Source organism: Podarcis gaigeae (assembly GCF_964106915.1).
Source record: "Podarcis gaigeae genome assembly, chromosome: 16".
NCBI lineage: Eukaryota > Metazoa > Chordata > Lepidosauria > Squamata > Lacertidae > Podarcis > Podarcis gaigeae.
The window spans coordinates 34765730-34782526 of record NC_139693.1 but is presented as its reverse complement, the minus strand read 5'-3'; the positions used below and the strand labels follow the sequence as shown (position 1 = coordinate 34782526).

Genomic DNA, 16797 nt, shown 5'->3' with positions numbered 1-16797 from the left:
TTACAAGTCTCTCCAACTCTTCCTTCTGTTCAGACTCAAGGTGCACTCCCAGCTTGCCTCTGCAGTGAAGCAGGATAGTCTGAGCTGGGCATGCCCCTAACTGACAAGGCCGCTGGTGGGAAGAGAGAAAAGGCCACTCAACCTGTCACCTCTTTAGCCTGGCTTTTAACACCTCAGCTGTATGTTTTCAGGACCCACCAGACTGGATGCCTGATGATTGTCTTCCAAAGCAACTACTCTATTCCAAACTAAAAAAGGGAAAGCGTAATGCCAGTGGTCAACAAAGGTGGTTTAAAGACTGTCTCAAGGCAAATCTTAAAAAATGTAGTATAAACACTGACAACTGGGAAACACTGGCCTGCGAGTGCTCCAGTTGGAGAACAGCCTTTACCAAAGATGTTGTAGGCTTTGAAGACACTCAAACTCAGGACGCAAGGGAGAAACGTGCTAAGAGGAAGGCACGCTTGGCAAATCCACACTGTGATCAACTCCCGCCCAGAAACCAATGTTCCCACTGTGGAAGGACATGTGGATCCAGAATTGGCCTCCACGGTCACTTACGGACTCATTGTTAAAACCGTGTTTATGGAAGACAGTCTTACTCAGCTACAAGTGATCGCCAAAGAAGAAGAATGGTCAGAATTGTTATTAATACTGTTTTTTAATGCTGTATCCCACCCTTGGGCCTTAGGTTGAAGGGCAGGTAATAAATAAACAAAAACAACTAAATAACAACAGCAAGAACAACAACAATCTGATAAGTTAAGACCTCTTCTCCAGACATCCTTTTAGGTGTGATTCCTGCATTGCAGGGGTTTGGGTTCCCTTCCAACTCTGAGAGCCTATGATGCCATGATTCTGACAAAACTCTGAGCTTCCTTCCAAATATTGCCTCCACTGTAAATAGGATCTCTGAGCTTCCCCCATGTCAAGGTCTCTCGACTTCCTTCATGTGCCTTTACCTCTCTCCCCACTCCCTTTTCTGTACACCAATGGACTTGCAACCTGTTTGCTGGGAAGCCATTTCCCATTCAAATGACAGATTATTCAACTGCCCTGTACAATACTTTTGGGAGCAGACTTTTGCATAAACAGTTGATCTCATGAGTATTAATAACATCAAGGAACGTTAAACAAAGAAGACAAATCCTCTTATTATGCAGCTGTAAGAGATGCACAGGCCACAGTGCATTGCAAAGAGGTGTTTTAAAAGGAGGTGAATGTATATGGATATATTTGCACTGGTTGGTTGCCAGAGTTTCTGCTTTGGTCACTTGCGCTTCTGAGAAATCACTTAGGCTAATTACTGCAAAAACAAGGTTACATTTCCCAAGAGAATAACTTCCCAGTGTTTCCCTCTCCTCTTTGCCCTTCTCGGAAGAAAACAATCCCCCTTTTTCCTGTTCACTAGCAGTGATTTTGGGTAGTTCCAGACTGCTGCTATTTTGGGGTGGAATTCAATCACAAACTGGCAAATTCAGGTTGCACGTTTAATATTGATTTGGAGCTCTTGCGCAGCAAACTTGCTTCCCTTCCCAAACATCCTTTTTTTTTGTAACAAGGAAAGCTCCATAAGCAGTTCACCAGGAAGCAACTTTCATTTCCAACCTTGCAAATAATAATAATAACAATAATAATTTTCATGCGGAGCTTTTTTTTAAAGGGGTGGGGGCAGGCTAATGGTAGATTAGTGTTTTAATTTATATACAGCTCAGTGACAAAGTAGGCTTTTAGAGTAGTGGGTGGCACTGTGGTCTAAACCACAGAGCCTAGGACTTGCTGATCAGAAGGTCGGCAGTTCGAATCCCCGCAACGGGGTGAGCTCCTGTTGCTCGGTCCCTGCTCCTGCCAACCTAGCAGTTTGAAAGCACATCAAAGTGCAAATAGATAAATAGGTACCGCTCCAGCAGGAAGGTAAACGGCATTTCCGTGCACTGCTCTGGTTTGCCAGAAGTGGCTTAGTCATACTGGCCACATGACCTGGAAGCTGTACGCCAGCTCCCTCAGCCAATAAAGCGAGATAAGCGTGCAACCCCAGAGTCGGTCACGACTGGACCTAACAGTTAGGGGTCCCTTTACCTTTATAGTAGAAATGGGTTGGAACAAAGTTGAAGGAATATCATGTGCAAGTGATATGCCCATCCATAGCTCCCTGCCAGTTAGAGTTAACAATACCATGCGAAATGGTCTGGTATAATATAGCTTCTCACTTCCCACTTTAGCCACTACTGGAGGTTGACATTCTGTCAACTCACCATGTCAGTTTTGATTGGGCTATTCTGTTGCACTCTCTCCCAATTCAGATATATGAAAATATTATCTGCTCTTAAATAGTTTAGGATAGCATGCCTCTTTCCAGTCAAGAGGCATTCCCAGGTATCAGCTCTGATGAGGAATGGTGGCAGCCTCCCCCTCCCCCTGCTCCTGACTAGGATCCTGAAGCTGGCCAGGAGCAGTGGATCAGTATAGATTTGGAACAGTGGTTTGCAGAGGGGCATAGTTCAGAAGACAAAAGTTGGGAAGAACTGGGGGGTGAACAGCAAAGTGAAGAAGAACTGGAAGAGAGAGAGCTAGCAGAGTGTCTCTCACTGGAAAGTGTCCAGCCTATCAGTCCAAGGTCACGTAGAGCAGATAAGGTGGCTATACAAAAAGCATGGTGGCTGCAAGATCAGGTTGCAAGGCGAGGAAGTGATGAGGATGACTCAGGGGGGATGGGTGTATCCCACTTGGGAGTACCATTGCTTTGAGAATGGACTCTTCGTCTTTTGGCTGTGATCATTAAAATCTCTTTAAATGGTAAGGGACTATTTTGCTTTGTCCTGCTTATCCATGGGCAAAGGGAGAGAGGAAGCCACATTCCCAGAGCCTGACACCAAGATAGTAGCTTATGAAAAAACAGAAGGGGTACACTTGCACAACAGGGGGTCATTTTTATCCTTATGCATTCTAAAGGTAAAGTGTTTAGGATATATTTGTAGGACTAATGCATCAGAAAGGTCTCAAGTCTTCAGCTAGGTGGGGTTGCAAAAAGTGTGCAGCCTTCTTGAATGCTCAAGCACAGGTTCGAGCTGAGCGCATCGCCTCCTCTTAGCCCTCTGGATGCAGGCGAGCAGGGCTCTGTCAACCTTGATACTGCGAGATGTTGCCCTCCGCTTTATCCAAGGCTCTAGAAACTTACTTTGGGGTGGCAGAGAAGGAGGTGACATTGGTGTTGAGGTGTGTGTGCTCCCCAGGCTCCAATTGTGGGGGTGGCAGAAGGAAAGATAAAAGGAGTAGTAGAAATAGAAGGAAGGAAGGAAGGAAGGAAGGAAGGAAGGAAGGAAGGAAGGAAGGAAGGAAGGAAGGTGATAAAGAGAGATTGAGTGTCAGAAAGAGAAAAGGTGGGTAGTGAATGAGAGAGGGGTGTGGAAAGAAAGAGAGAAAAGGGGGAGACGAGAAAGGAGTGGCAGAAAGACAGAGAGAAGGGGGTGGCAGAGAGAAAGGACTCAGCTACATTAGTCAAAGTACAGCATTATAAATGCATTATAACACTGTGACACCAGATGGCGATGTAAAGCTGAAATTGCAACAATCATATTTTCATTTGTGTGCTTTAGAATGTTTTTTCTGCAGAGTGTATTTAGAACTTTTTTATACCTGTGTAGATCTAGCTAGAGAGAAAGAAATGGGTAGAAGAAAGAGAGGAGAGAGAGAGAGAGAGAGAGAGAGAGAGAGAGAGAGAAGGGGGGCAGCCATTTTTGAGTGTCCCTGCTCACCACCAGCTTGCAGTTTCCTGACAGAGGACCCATGAGTGAATACAGTGCTTTGCATGCACAAATGCCTGATGCAGGCATATTCTACACTCTGGAAAACAGAATTCTAGACTTAAGACAGGCCTTTTGCCCAATGCAGCATAACAGTCTCATGTTTACCAAGGGACATGATTCTGTTTTCCGCCCTGAAAGTCAACTATGCCTGCACTCTCCATATTTGAGGGAAAGCCCTTTACTGGAGAAATTAAGGCTGCCATTTCAGGTTGTGAAGATTCATGGCTGGGGCATTCTAACAGCTTTTTAAACCCAGCTTGCCCCTTGATGACATCTTTTTTGCACCAGGTGCTTAAAGATAAGAAGAGCCTGCTAATTAATTACGTGACACAAACTTTGGAGAATTTAAGTACCCTTTTCTTTAAAAAAAGAGTTGTGGCAAAAACTTTTAAATTGAGTAGGGTCTTGCTGGGCTAGAAGCAGGTTTCCTTTGAAACCTGAAATTTGTTTAGCACAGATCATGGCAGTGAATTAATAATCTGGAGTCAAAAGCTGAGGAGTGCTCTGAGGAAATGTATTTGGCTGAGATACAGTGAGCGGGGGGGGCGGGGGGGGCGACTCCTTTATGTTTCTCTTTTAGATAAACCTCAATTAGGCCAACTGTGGCTTCCATGGGAGAGTCCGGCTTTTGACTGAACGGCTTGTGGAGTCCCTCCTTGCCTTATCAGAGCACATCATGACTGCCGGTTCCATCGCCTCCTGTGAACATTCTTCATAAAATTAATTACATCCGTGTCCAGGGTGTCTGTTTCCAAAGCAAACTGAGTAGTAATCATCGAGTGGCAATCATCTGAAAAATTGTAACAAGGTGGTGGGCAGCCAAGGACTTCTTTGTTGATATTCAGAAAAAGAAAATGCAGCCAAACCCCTCAGATTAGTTAGGGATCTGCAGAGGGGCTGGGACCCTAGGTCTCAATGGTTGCAGTGTTTATTTTGCTTATTTGAACGGCTTTCTTGGGATACCTCGGTGAAAGAGGAATGTGATGTTCCTGGTTCTTTGCTTGATGGAGAATAGAGAGGGTGTTACTATTACAACTGGAGAGAATGTAATGTAAAAGTGTTGTCTAAAATGTATAAGATGTTATCGGAATGGGAGACAAACTTCGGTAACTTGGTTAAGTGACTTCCTCGTGTCTCCCTAGTTGAATTTCAATGTAAATCATTTTAACGGTTTTCCAGCACCAATATTCTTTAAAAATTAACTTATTCATTAACATCTTTCTTTCTTTTCAATTCAGCATTACATCCACTTAATTCATCACTTATTAAAATCCTAGGCCGATCTGGTATTTACAAGCTTTTTCAATTTAATTAACTTAACATATTTAGCTAAATATTCTTTAAATTTCATCCATTCTTCCTGATAGTCCTCCTTCTTCTGGTCATGGTCAGGTCGGCTAGTTCCCATAATTCGTAAAACCTTTTATTGGCATCACATACAACATCCAAAACATAATATCGGTCATAATATAGATATGGAAGCACGGAAACGATTGTGGAATATGGATATAAAATTTATAGTATGTTATGGCCAGAGAAAATTATATGAAAATGATATATTGATGGTACCTAACAAAGAGTAAATTGGCCAAATCCAAAATCAAATAAATCCAAATCAAATAAGCGATGGAAATGCAAAGAGAAAGAAAGTTCTTTTTATTGTATGTGGTGGTCTTGTAGCAAGGTTAAAGCTTACTGGGAAATGATATATAATGAATTGAAAAATATGTTTAAAATAACGTTTGTAAAGAAAAACCCCAGAAGCTTTTATAAATGCTTTACTGGAAAAATCAGAAATCAGGATAACAAACTTTTTATCAAAGAATGGAAATGGTTTATTGAATATTTACAAATAAACTGTAAACAGATAAGAACAATGGCGGGATTATTGTAATAACCTGAAGTTTTATAAGCGCATATATTTAAACTAAAGGAATAAATGAGTAAATTAAGTTAATTTGGATATGCAGAAAATATTAAAAATAAATTTAAGATAGTGCAGAAAGAGGGGGGAGGAAGTCTTGAAATGTTGAAATGGTTATAAAATTATTGAAATGTATAAAATTGAAAATCATACTTAAAATAATTTAGAGAGAGAGGGTGTGAATGTGGAAACTTCTGGCTTCTGCATAGTTAGAATATAGCCTATGGTACATCTATTTCTCTGCCCACTTTTGCCCTTCCCCTGCCCACCTCTGACTCCACACCCCACTGGCAGGCAGCCCCAATCTGCCCATAAAAGAATGTTGCCCTTAGACCACCTTCTCATTTCTCCCCCTCAAGATCTTCAGCATCCTGACAGAGAAGTCTCTTTGGCTCCCAGTACGTTTCCGAGCACAATTCACAGTGTTGGTGCTGACCTTTAAAGCCCTAAACGGCCTGGGTCCAGTATACCTGAAGGAGCGTCTCCACCCCCATCGTTCAGCCTGGACACTGAGGTCCAGAGCCGAGGGCCTTCTGGCGGTTCCCTCATTATGAGAAGTGAGGTTACAGGGAGCCAGACAGAGGGCCTTCTCAGTAGTGGCCCCCGCCCTGTGGAATGCCCTCCCACCAGATGTCAAAGAAATAAACAACTATCTGACGTTTAAAACATCTGAAGGCAGCCCTGTTTAGGGAAGTTTTTAATATTTAATGCTGTATTGTTTTAACACTTGATTGGAAGCTGCCCAGAGTGGCTGGGGAAACTCAGCCAGATGGGTGGGGTATAAATAATAAACTATTATTATTATTATTATTTTCTGTCAGTGTGTTCTGCTCATGCTGGCCAAACAGGAGGAGAAGGGCCACTTGGAGAACTGAAAGAGACCCATCCTTCCATCTGTAGCCACAACTCTTTGTTGTCCCCATTGTCACAGAGGCCTGGCTGGCTTCACCTCAAAGTCAGGCATATTGAATTGCTGGTCCCCTGCTGTGGAATCTGCCTCCAGCAGAATCTGTCACCCTCGAGTGCTTGACTTTCAGGCATTCCTTGAAGACCCTTTTATGCTGACGGGAATCTTCAAGTTGCTCAAACTTCCTTGATTGGCCAATCGAATGATTACGTTGCGTTGCCTTTATGGCTTTTTAAGTGACATCGGGCTTGCATATATTGTTGTACGCCACCTTAATATTTTATTAGGACTTCAAGGGTATGTAAATATTTATTTTATAAATAAATACCCCCCCCAAATTATCGGAGTTGGGGGGGGGGAGAGACAGAAACACCGCAACAAATGTGACAAGAATTAAATCAGAATTAATCATAAAGGTTCTTTTTTTCCAGCTGGGCAGCCTGCTGCTCAGCTATGCTCATCCAACACAAATATGGGCATGTCTTTTCCTTCCACACAAGCTATCCGTAGTTTTTGTTTGTTTGTTGCTGCTCCTCTTTGCATTTCCATTAAAGATGTAGGATTCAGGCGTCTGATAATCTCATTTTAACCTCATATGTCTTAGGCCGAGGCTTGTAAGGAAAGGGCTTTTAAACAGTGATATGCTATTTTTACTATCTGTATGTTAATAGATTTGCTTCCTCAACCTCGGCCTTCCAGATTTTTTGAGACTACAATTCCCATCATCCCCGACCACTGGTCCTGCTAGCTAGGGATCATGGGAGTTGTAGGCCAAAAACATCTGGAGGGCCGAGGTTAAGGAAGCATGATATATACCGTATTTTTCCAGGTATAATACACCCCGGTGTATGTGACACTTATTTTTATTTAAGGAAATGGGGGGAGATTGCCCAGAGTTGTTAAGCTTTTTTTAAAGAGGGGATTGCTTTGCCAAAGCCCCCAATTGTCTGCCTGCTTGCCGCCAGCAGCCACCAATTGCCCGCCCAATTGCCACCGCTACAGCAGCCAATTGCCAGCAGGCCTTGCCACAGCCACCAATCACTCGCCCGATCACCGCTGACAATCGCCTGCTTGTGGCTGCCACCAATCGCACGTCCCCCCCTCTGCACTATCTCAGTATAAGACGACCTCTCATTTTAAACATTTTTCAAAAAATAATAAAAAAACGGTATATATATATATATATATATATATATATATGGATACTTAATGTAAAATTGGGCGGTCACATTTTGTTCCACCACCTTGTTTTCAGCATGGTGTTCAGCAACATAGATACAGAACCATAAAAACATAGATACAGAAGGCTGGCTCCCCAATGGGAACAATTGTGCCAAGCTGGGCAAGGATATATCCAGAGGCATCCACATTGGCGCGTGCTGGAGCCATCATGCCAAATTTGACAATGTCCTGCCAAATGGAGTGACAATATCTTCAGAGGCATCCAAATCAGTACAGTTTGACCCATTGCACTAAAAATTGGCTGAAGTCACACCAAAGTCTTGTTTTGGCACGTAACCTTGATTCAAAATGGCCACCAGTGCCCCCTCCCCAAAAAACCCACTGCCGTCATCTCAGAAATCCTCATATTGAGAATGAAATTGGTTCAGTTTGGACCCATAATGCCAAAGTCACAATGTGTACTGCTGTCTGGATTCAAAATGATGTCTTGTGTTCAAACATTGACAGAGACTGTCACGACCACCGCAGGAACCTTCATGCAAAGTTTGGCAACGATAACTCAAAATGTAGCAAAACCTAGGCCAAAAAAACCGGGCAAAGTTATGCCAAAGTGACATTTTGGTTTGCCATCTTGATTCAGAATGGTGGCCAGTGACTCATTGTCAATAAAAACCGCTACCCTTGAGTTGAGTTTGGTGACACTATCTCAAGAGGCATCTGAATGCATAGGGAACAAACAAATGGGCAGAAAAACCATTTCCCCAAATGTATATAGCAGATACATACACCCTTTAATTGTTCTGTGTTTACGTTGGTTTAATGGATTTGTGGTTCATGCCCTGCTTTGATCCTCAGAAAAGCAAGTTATAAATGGCTTAGACATATATATAGGGGGGAAATCTTCCACTTCACAGCTCTGCCTTAAAAAGAAGAAGAGGAAGCTGAATTGGACTTGTATTTCTATTAATTATGGCCAGAGCTGTGAAAATAGAAATAGTTGATTTAAAAATGCATGCAGCTGTAGATAGAATTTCTAAGGTTCATAGCTTGCCATCCTGGGTCTGCAAAACCTCCAGATAGGTTTTTCATTGCTCGTCTACTACAATTCAGTGTTTCTGACACTTGGTGCTGGAAAATCCCTGGGAAACTGACACTTTCTCCCCTACAATTTTGTGTTTGTTTCTCTATGGTTTATTGACAGGTAAAAACTCAGCAAACAGCTGCTCCAGAGCCTTCCTGCCTTTCTCCTCCAGGGAAGCCTGTTTCCTCAGCCAAGAGCACAGGGTTTCGTTATATATCATAGACTTATAGAGAGGCTATTCAGGAAGGAAGTTTGGTTTTTGACACCTCTCATAGTTGGGCTGCTTCAACCAAGAAAACTTGGAAGGAGGTTATAGGCTACAGTTGCAGGGAGAATTTTGATCCAGTTCAAGGAAAACCTACCTGATTCTCTCTTTCCAAAATACAGCCACCCGTGGAAATTTAGTCACTGCTATTCTCCAACCAGGGGGCGCGGGTGGCGCTGTGGGTTAAACCACAGAGCCTAGGGCTTGCCGATCAGAAGGTTGGCGGTTCGAATCCCCGCGACGGGGTGAGTTCCCGTTGCTTGGTTCCTGCTCCTGCCAACCTAGCAGTTCGGAAGCACCTCAAAGTGCAAGTAGATAAATAGGTACCGCTCTAGCGGGAAGATAAACGGCATTTCCGTGTGCTGCTCTGGTTTGCCAGAAGCGGCTTAGTCATGCTGGTCACATGACCCGGAAGCTGTATGCCGTACGCCGGCTCCCTTGGCCAATAAAGCGACATGAGCGCCGCAACCCCAGAGTCGGTCACGACTGGACCTAACAGTCAGGGGTCCCTTTACCTTTACCAATTCTCCAACCAAATATTGCATGCAAAAATGAATATACTGGGGTAAAGGATCCATAAAAATGCATAGAGTAGTGACAATTAACATAAAAATGCATTACTTTAGGGAAATTGCATTGGCAAAAATATGTATATTAGGCAAGATTGCATACAAACATTTGTATATTACAGAAAATGTGCACTAAAATGCTGCTGAATTCTCATGAGTCTTTTTTTAAAAAAAATAAAATTGCAAACTTATGTGGAACACAGAATTTTAGACTGGAAAAACGAGAAACCATATTTTTACTAGTCTTTAAATACAGATAAACTGTTTTACTAAAACAGGAACAACAAAAAATCCTAAAGCAAAATTGACGGATTTACCCTGAGGTTACTTTTTCTCCCAAAGAATTTGCAAGAGGCCTTAGGACTCCTCCAAATGACTTGCTTAATGAGCATTCAGCTTATGTGGAGGTTAGAAAATGTGTAGTCTTAGCTGAGCATTTGTTCTGATTTGTTTCCAGGGGGTTATATTGCAATAAGTGCTGTTTGGGGCTGTCGTTGAAGATGACTGAGAAACTTCACTTGGCCCAAAATGCAGTGACTAGATAATCAGCTGAGGGTCCCAGTTGAAACTCACATAACCCCTATTTTAAAACAGCTTCATTTGTTGTCTGTTCATATCCAGGCTGAATTCAAAGTGCTCCTCCTTAGTGTTTAAAGCTCTAAATGATTTAGGCTCCTGGCATAGCTGTGATAGCTGCATTGCAGGCATTTGGACTAAAAGACTCTTGAGGGACCCTTTTCAACTCTACAATTCTATTATTCTGTATCTTAAAGACTGCCTCCTCCGCTACAGGCCCTCTGATCAGAAGGAGGAGGTTCACCCTGGTTCCCACGTTGCTCAGTGCTACCTGGGATTTTTAAAGAAACAAACAAACAAAAAGCTTCTTTCTTTTTTTTTGGATGGACAGTGCAATTTGCGATTTTGGACAATCACATTAAAAACCAGGTGAAGTCATGCCAAAATCCTGTTTCAGTCCCTCATCTTGGTTCAAAATGGCAGCCAGCGTCCAAACCTTGACAAAGACAGCCACACTCACCATGCGAACCCTCGTGCTCAGTTGGGTGACAATATCTTGAGAGGCATATGAAGCTATAGAAAACAAGCAGATGGACAGATAAACAATTTCCCAAAATATAGTACAGTGGTACCTTGGAAGTTGAACGGAATCTGTTCCGGAAGTCTGTTTGACTTCCAAAACATTTGGAAATCAAGGTGTGGCTTCCGATTGGCTGCAGGAAGCTCCTGCAGCCAATCAGAAGCCACGGAAGTCATATTGGACATTCGGGTTCCAAAGAACATTAGCAAACCAGAACACCCACTTCTGGGTTTGCTGCGTTCAGGAGTCAAAACGTTCGACTCGCAAGGCGTTTGGGATCCAAGGTACAACGGTAGATTCATTTTGATTCCCCCCCCCCCCCGGGTAGGATATATGTCAATGGGCATTCAACCTGATTTGCTTGTGTGACGTTTGTATATTTTCCCATTCATTATCCAGTCATCCTCAACTTTCCAGTGCACTTTCCTAGCCATAAATAATCATGTTTCTTTTTAAAAGTGGATTTGTTATGCCAGGCTGGTAGAGAGATTTGGTCCATTTTACTCGCCCCAAACTAAATTCCTGGTGTGCTCTTGAATCCCTTCCGCAAACTACTGACAGTCTGAGGGTGACCTTAGTGTTCATGCGCCAGAATGGACAAGCACGACTGCATTCAGCACAGCATCCATTCACCTTCCCCCAGATCAGAAGGAATACTGTTTCCACATATCAAAAAATGATATTTTAAGCTGGAAAGGAGGCAGAAAAGGGTGGCTGAAAAGACCAGAGAATGCAGAGCAACTCCCCATATGAGGAAAAGGTTTCGATTTTGGAGTATAGTTTAGTTTACAAAGGAAATGGGGACCAATAAAGATTTATAAAATTATGACTGGTACAGAGAAAGTCGACAGAGAGGAGCTTTTCTCCCACAAAGCTCTAGAGCTCCAGGGTAATCCCGTGACAGTGATTGGCACGAGATTCAGAACAAACAAGAGGAACTATTTGTTCATACAGTGTGCAGTTTAATCTGTGGAATTCTCTGCTGTGGGATGCCTGCAGCTTAGCTGGTTTTAAAAGTAGATTAGGGCAGTGTTTCCCAACCTTGGGCCTCCAGCTGTTTTTGGACTACAACTCCCATCATCCCTAGCTAGCAAGACCAGTGGTCAGGGATGATGGGAATTGTAGTTCAAAAACAGCTGGAGGCCCAAGGTTGGGAAACACTGGATTAGGGAAATCCATGAGGCATTAGGCTGTCAGTGACTCTGAGTCGAGACAGGGCTTGCCTCATTCCAGATTCAGAGGCAGTTGCTGATATTAGGGCCATTCCCTTCAAGACTGACTTGCAGGCTGGCTAGAGGCATTTGGTTCACCGCTATGGGAAGCAGGATGCTTGTGGAATACCTGGACCTCCCATCTGATCCAATACAACTGTCCTTATGTTTAGGGATTTTAGCATCTGATACACTAACAAACCATAGCTTGTCCATTTTAGTCTAGATAATACTGATGGCATTCGTCCGTCTCAGAAGAAAATGGAGGAGTGCGCCTTTGTGGCTGAAGTTAAACTGTTTGGAGATTACAGCGGCTGCTGTGGCTGTAGATACCAATAAGGGAGCGACATGTTTTGTTGCAGCTGGGGCACAGGAAGGTGTCCAGCTGTGTTGCTGCAGATGTACCATGGCGTTTCTTCTCTCTGTGCTCCTCCCAGTGGTCATTCATCCTCTGGTCACAGCCATGGATGCACAACCTGTCTGTCTGTCTGTCTCCAGGCACTGCGGTCGACTTCAAAGGATTCCCACATGACAGGGTTGATGTTGCCAGGCTTCATGTCACCTTTGCAGTCATCTTTGTAACACAAGAGTTGGTCTGTCAACAGGCCTGGTGCCTGAAGCCAACTCCTCATAGCGCATGTCTTTGGGGATCCTTCCATTCTGTGGACATGACCAAGACAGCATAGATGTCACTTAGACAGGAGTGTGAACATGCTGTGAATGTGGTCTTGGGTTGGGAGATGTGGGCTTGCTATTCTGTCCTGCCATGTGATACCCAAAATCCTTCTGATGCAGCACATGTGGAAAGTCTTGAGGCATCTCCCCTGGTGGTTGTGCTTTCAAAATGATTATTGCATGCATGGGAGGGGGTTTCAGGAGCTCGTCCTACACTCCAGTAGGACAGTGGTAGAGTCACATGCCCGACTGGCATGTTCTCTCCCTCCTGGTCGTTCGTTCTGGAGCTTCAAAAGCCTTCTTCAGCCCGAACATCACAGGGACTGATGCCAACAGACATTGGCACACTTAGGGACCCGCAGAATCTTCGCAGCTTGCATAACAGACCTCAGCAACTCAGCATTTTGGCTAATCTACTTTATTTACACATAAACACACACGGAGCACTGCAACATGGCTCCCCCCCTCTCTAGCATCGGACAGCAAAGAGAAAGAACAAAGGACAATATAGTCCCACTTCACGGAACACAGTAACACAAACATCCTGTTTCCCTCACTTCCCACTCTGTGGAGTCAAAACATATACCGTCATGTGATAGACAACAATCCCATGACTGCAATCATGGAGCAGGAATTCGAACAAGTCCAGAGTCTGAATGCAGCCCTCCGGTTATTTCTATCTGGAGCTCAGTTTTCTCCCAAGGCCAGAGCCCTCACTGGCCCTTGCTCCACACCTTGAGTGTTTTTGCCTGGCTGGCATATGTCCTTGAACTCTGATACTGTAGCCCTTTGGTTGTTTGGGTGGAGGATAGAGGGAGAGAAAGAGTGAAGTGAACTTGCAACGTACCTGGCCTACTGCCTGAAATGACATTTGCATTAATTGCTCCACCCACTTTTGTGTTTGGCTCCACCCATCAGTGGCACATGTCCCCTGAATGGTTACCCCTTAGGCTGAAAGAGGTTCCCTGCCCCTGATAGAGCAAGTGGGTACAGTGCTACCTCGGTTTTTGAACATAATCCATTCTGGAAGACTGTTCGAGTTCCACAACATTCGAAAACTGAGGTGCAAAGGGCGGCCTGCAAATTTAATTGAGAAAATTGAGAAACTCTCAGCAGAAGCCGTTTGACTTCTGAGGCTCGTTCAAAAATGGAAGCATTTACTTCTGGTTTTTTGGCGTTCGAAAACTGAAATGTTCATCAGCGGAAACATTTGAAAACTGAGGTACCACTGTAATTGCTATACATAGCATCACATCAACCAGACCTAGAGTTATTGACTCAAACCTGTTTGAAACCTTACACGACAGTGATCATCCAGAATATAATTTCTCCCCTCCAAAGGCCTATTACCTATTAATGATTCTTGCAGTAATTTGTAATTATAAACATTGTCTCCAGTTATTATTGTTGGAGCTAAGATTCCACCCTTGAGCTTCTTTTCGTGGCAACGTTCATTTTCTGTGTTGTTGTTGTGTTGGGCCGTAAATCAGTAAAGAATGAATGACCTCGCTTTTTCTTAGATAAACAAGAGCTTAACAATTCTTTTAATTATTAACACAGTTTTCCTATCAGTTCCTTATATCAGTTTTCCTTATATCATTTAAAAATAAAAAGAAACTTTGCATGAAAAATTTAAAACACCTCTTTAAATAATTGAGAGCCAATAGCACAGACCCCTCCTCTGATAACTCTCAACAGTCTGAATTATGAATATGGAAAAAAATTCCTATTTCTCTCACGCTTTTTTAAAAAGCCTCATAAATATAACAGAGGAATTCAGCTCTTCCCATTCAAAACTTTTTTAAAAAATCTACTTTTGTTTGAGGTGCAACACTTGATGACCAAACTGTGTGTATAAGTTAGGTGTAATGGAAGCTGAATGGTTAATGGATATAACAGCCAGACATTGCACACATTCACCAGGTCTCATGCAAATCATCTGTCCGTTTGTCCCCATGTCAGTTTCAGTTTATTGGTTAATTTTTCTAGTAGGGCTGTTTCCCATACTATTTGGTACCATTGGTCCATGCTTACACCTGACAGGTCTCTCCAGTGTCTGGTTATGGTGTTTCTGGCTGCTGAAAGTAGGTGGGTTATGAGTGCTTTGTGGTGTAAATGGGCATTGTTGTCTTGGAAGATGTTTAGTAGGGCCTCCACCCCTTTTCTTCCTAATGTCTCAACAAATGAAACTGATTTGTAAAAATGTTACATGGAAAAAATACGAGAGACATTACACATACTTGTGTAAAACAAGAAAATCTTTAATAATTTTTTTTTTTAATCATCTGTCCGTGAACAGGACATGGGGCATCGTCTCCTGTTCCCTGTTCCTTGTATCAGATACCCAGTGCTTTATTGTTTCTGCATATGAAGGTTCCACTTGGCTAACACAGACAGACTCATTGTCCATGAATCTATCCTGGCCTTAAAAAACCCCCCATCCCTCTCTCTAAAAGCAAACTCAAGGGATCAGTTCAGTTGATTCGAGTGTGGTGCCAATGTTGCAGGTTTGTTTCCTGTAAGGGACAACTGCATGGAAACGGTAAAGGTAAAGGACCCCTGGATGGTTAAGTCCAGTCAAAGGCAACTATGGGGTGTGGTGCTCATCTCGTTTTCAGGCCGAGGGAGCCGGCGTTTGTCTACGGACATCTTTCTGGCTAAATGATCCTCAAGATCCCAACTATGATTCTAAGTGAAATTTCTTGTGGTTTTTTTTTTTTTGGGGGGGGGGGAGTTAGGGGAAAACTGTATTTGATTACTTGTATTTGATTATATGTTGTTCTTATATTCAACTAATAAAATATTCAAAAACAAACAAACCTAAATCTGGCCCTGGCCACAACCAAACATTTTGGCTCTAAGGTCTTGTGCATCAGGGCAAAACAGGTCGGGAGCGGGCGAAAATCAGTACTGCTTTCTGCAAATTCAAATGCTCTTGTTTATTGAGGGTGTTTGTTTATTTTTAAATCTCATTGTGTGAATATTTCTGCTTGTTTGATATGGCCTAGTTTTCTGAATGCCGCCCTACTAATGTCATTATGACGTTTTTTCCTTTTGGCTAAAGCTGTTGATAAACTGTTCCTTGCTGGCCTAATCCAATTGATTAACAATAGGCGTCCTTTCTCTTTTCCCCGGCGCACAGCTCTCAGCGGGACACAAGGTGGCGCTGTCCTCCATCAGTTACATCGGCTGCTCCATCTCCATCTTCTGCCTGATGATCACATTGGTCACGTTTGCGGTTCTGTCGTGAGTAATTTTAACTTTTCTACCTGCTGAGCCGATATTGCTCTGGAAATATGGATCGTCAGATATATATATAGAGAAAGTGTGTGTATTTCATTTCAGACTTACTGGACTGGACGCTCTCAGGTGTTGAGAGTTTCATAAAAGGTTATTAATTTCTTAAACCTCTTTTAATTATATCCTGCATATATATTTGTAACACTTGGCTGGGTTTGGTCTAAATTACTTTAATTTCCTGAATCCGGGAAGCTATTTAGATGGCAAGTTATTTCCTTGCAATCTATTCTTCGCTTATTTCTCCAGCCCATTCCTCTTTTTCAAAATGGGGGGGGGGAGGGTTGAATGTGGCAGGAGGAATTAGAGAATTGTAGACTTGCAATTGATGCTTTTGAATTGTGGTGCTGGAGGAGACTCTCGAGAGTCCCATGGACTGCAAGAAGATCAAACCTCTCCATTCTTAAGGAAACCAGCCCTGAGTGCTCACTGGAAGGACAGATCTTGAAGCTGAGATTCCAATACTTTGGCCACCTCATGAGAAGAGAAGACTCCCTGGAAAAGACCCTGATGTTGGGAAAGATTGAAGGCACAAGAAGAAGGGGAAGACAGAGGATGAGATGGTTGGACAGTGTTCTCGAAACTACCAGCATGAGTTTGACCAAACTGCGGGAGGCAGTGGAAGACAGGAGTGCCTGGCGTGCTCTGGTCCATGGGATCACAAAGAGTCGGACATGACTAATCGACTAAACAACAAAGACTTGCAAAGCAGCCCCCGGAGTCATCTAGACCAGGGGTCAGCAAACTTTTTCAGCAGGTGGCCGGTCCACTGTCCCTCAGACCT

The 16797-nt window shown here is 43.2% G+C and overlaps 1 protein-coding gene across 2 annotated transcripts in view; it reads left to right on the top strand.

Annotated features, from left to right (window-relative positions):
- ADGRD1 (adhesion G protein-coupled receptor D1) overlaps positions 1-16797 on the top strand; it is a 276194-nt gene that overhangs the window by 149563 nt on the left and 109834 nt on the right. For both annotated transcript variants that reach the window (XM_083717092.1, XM_083717091.1), the window contains one exon: positions 15859-15962. In XM_083717092.1, coding sequence (XP_083573218.1) covers positions 15859-15962 — 104 coding nt within the window. The remainder of the gene's footprint in view (positions 1-15858; positions 15963-16797) is intronic.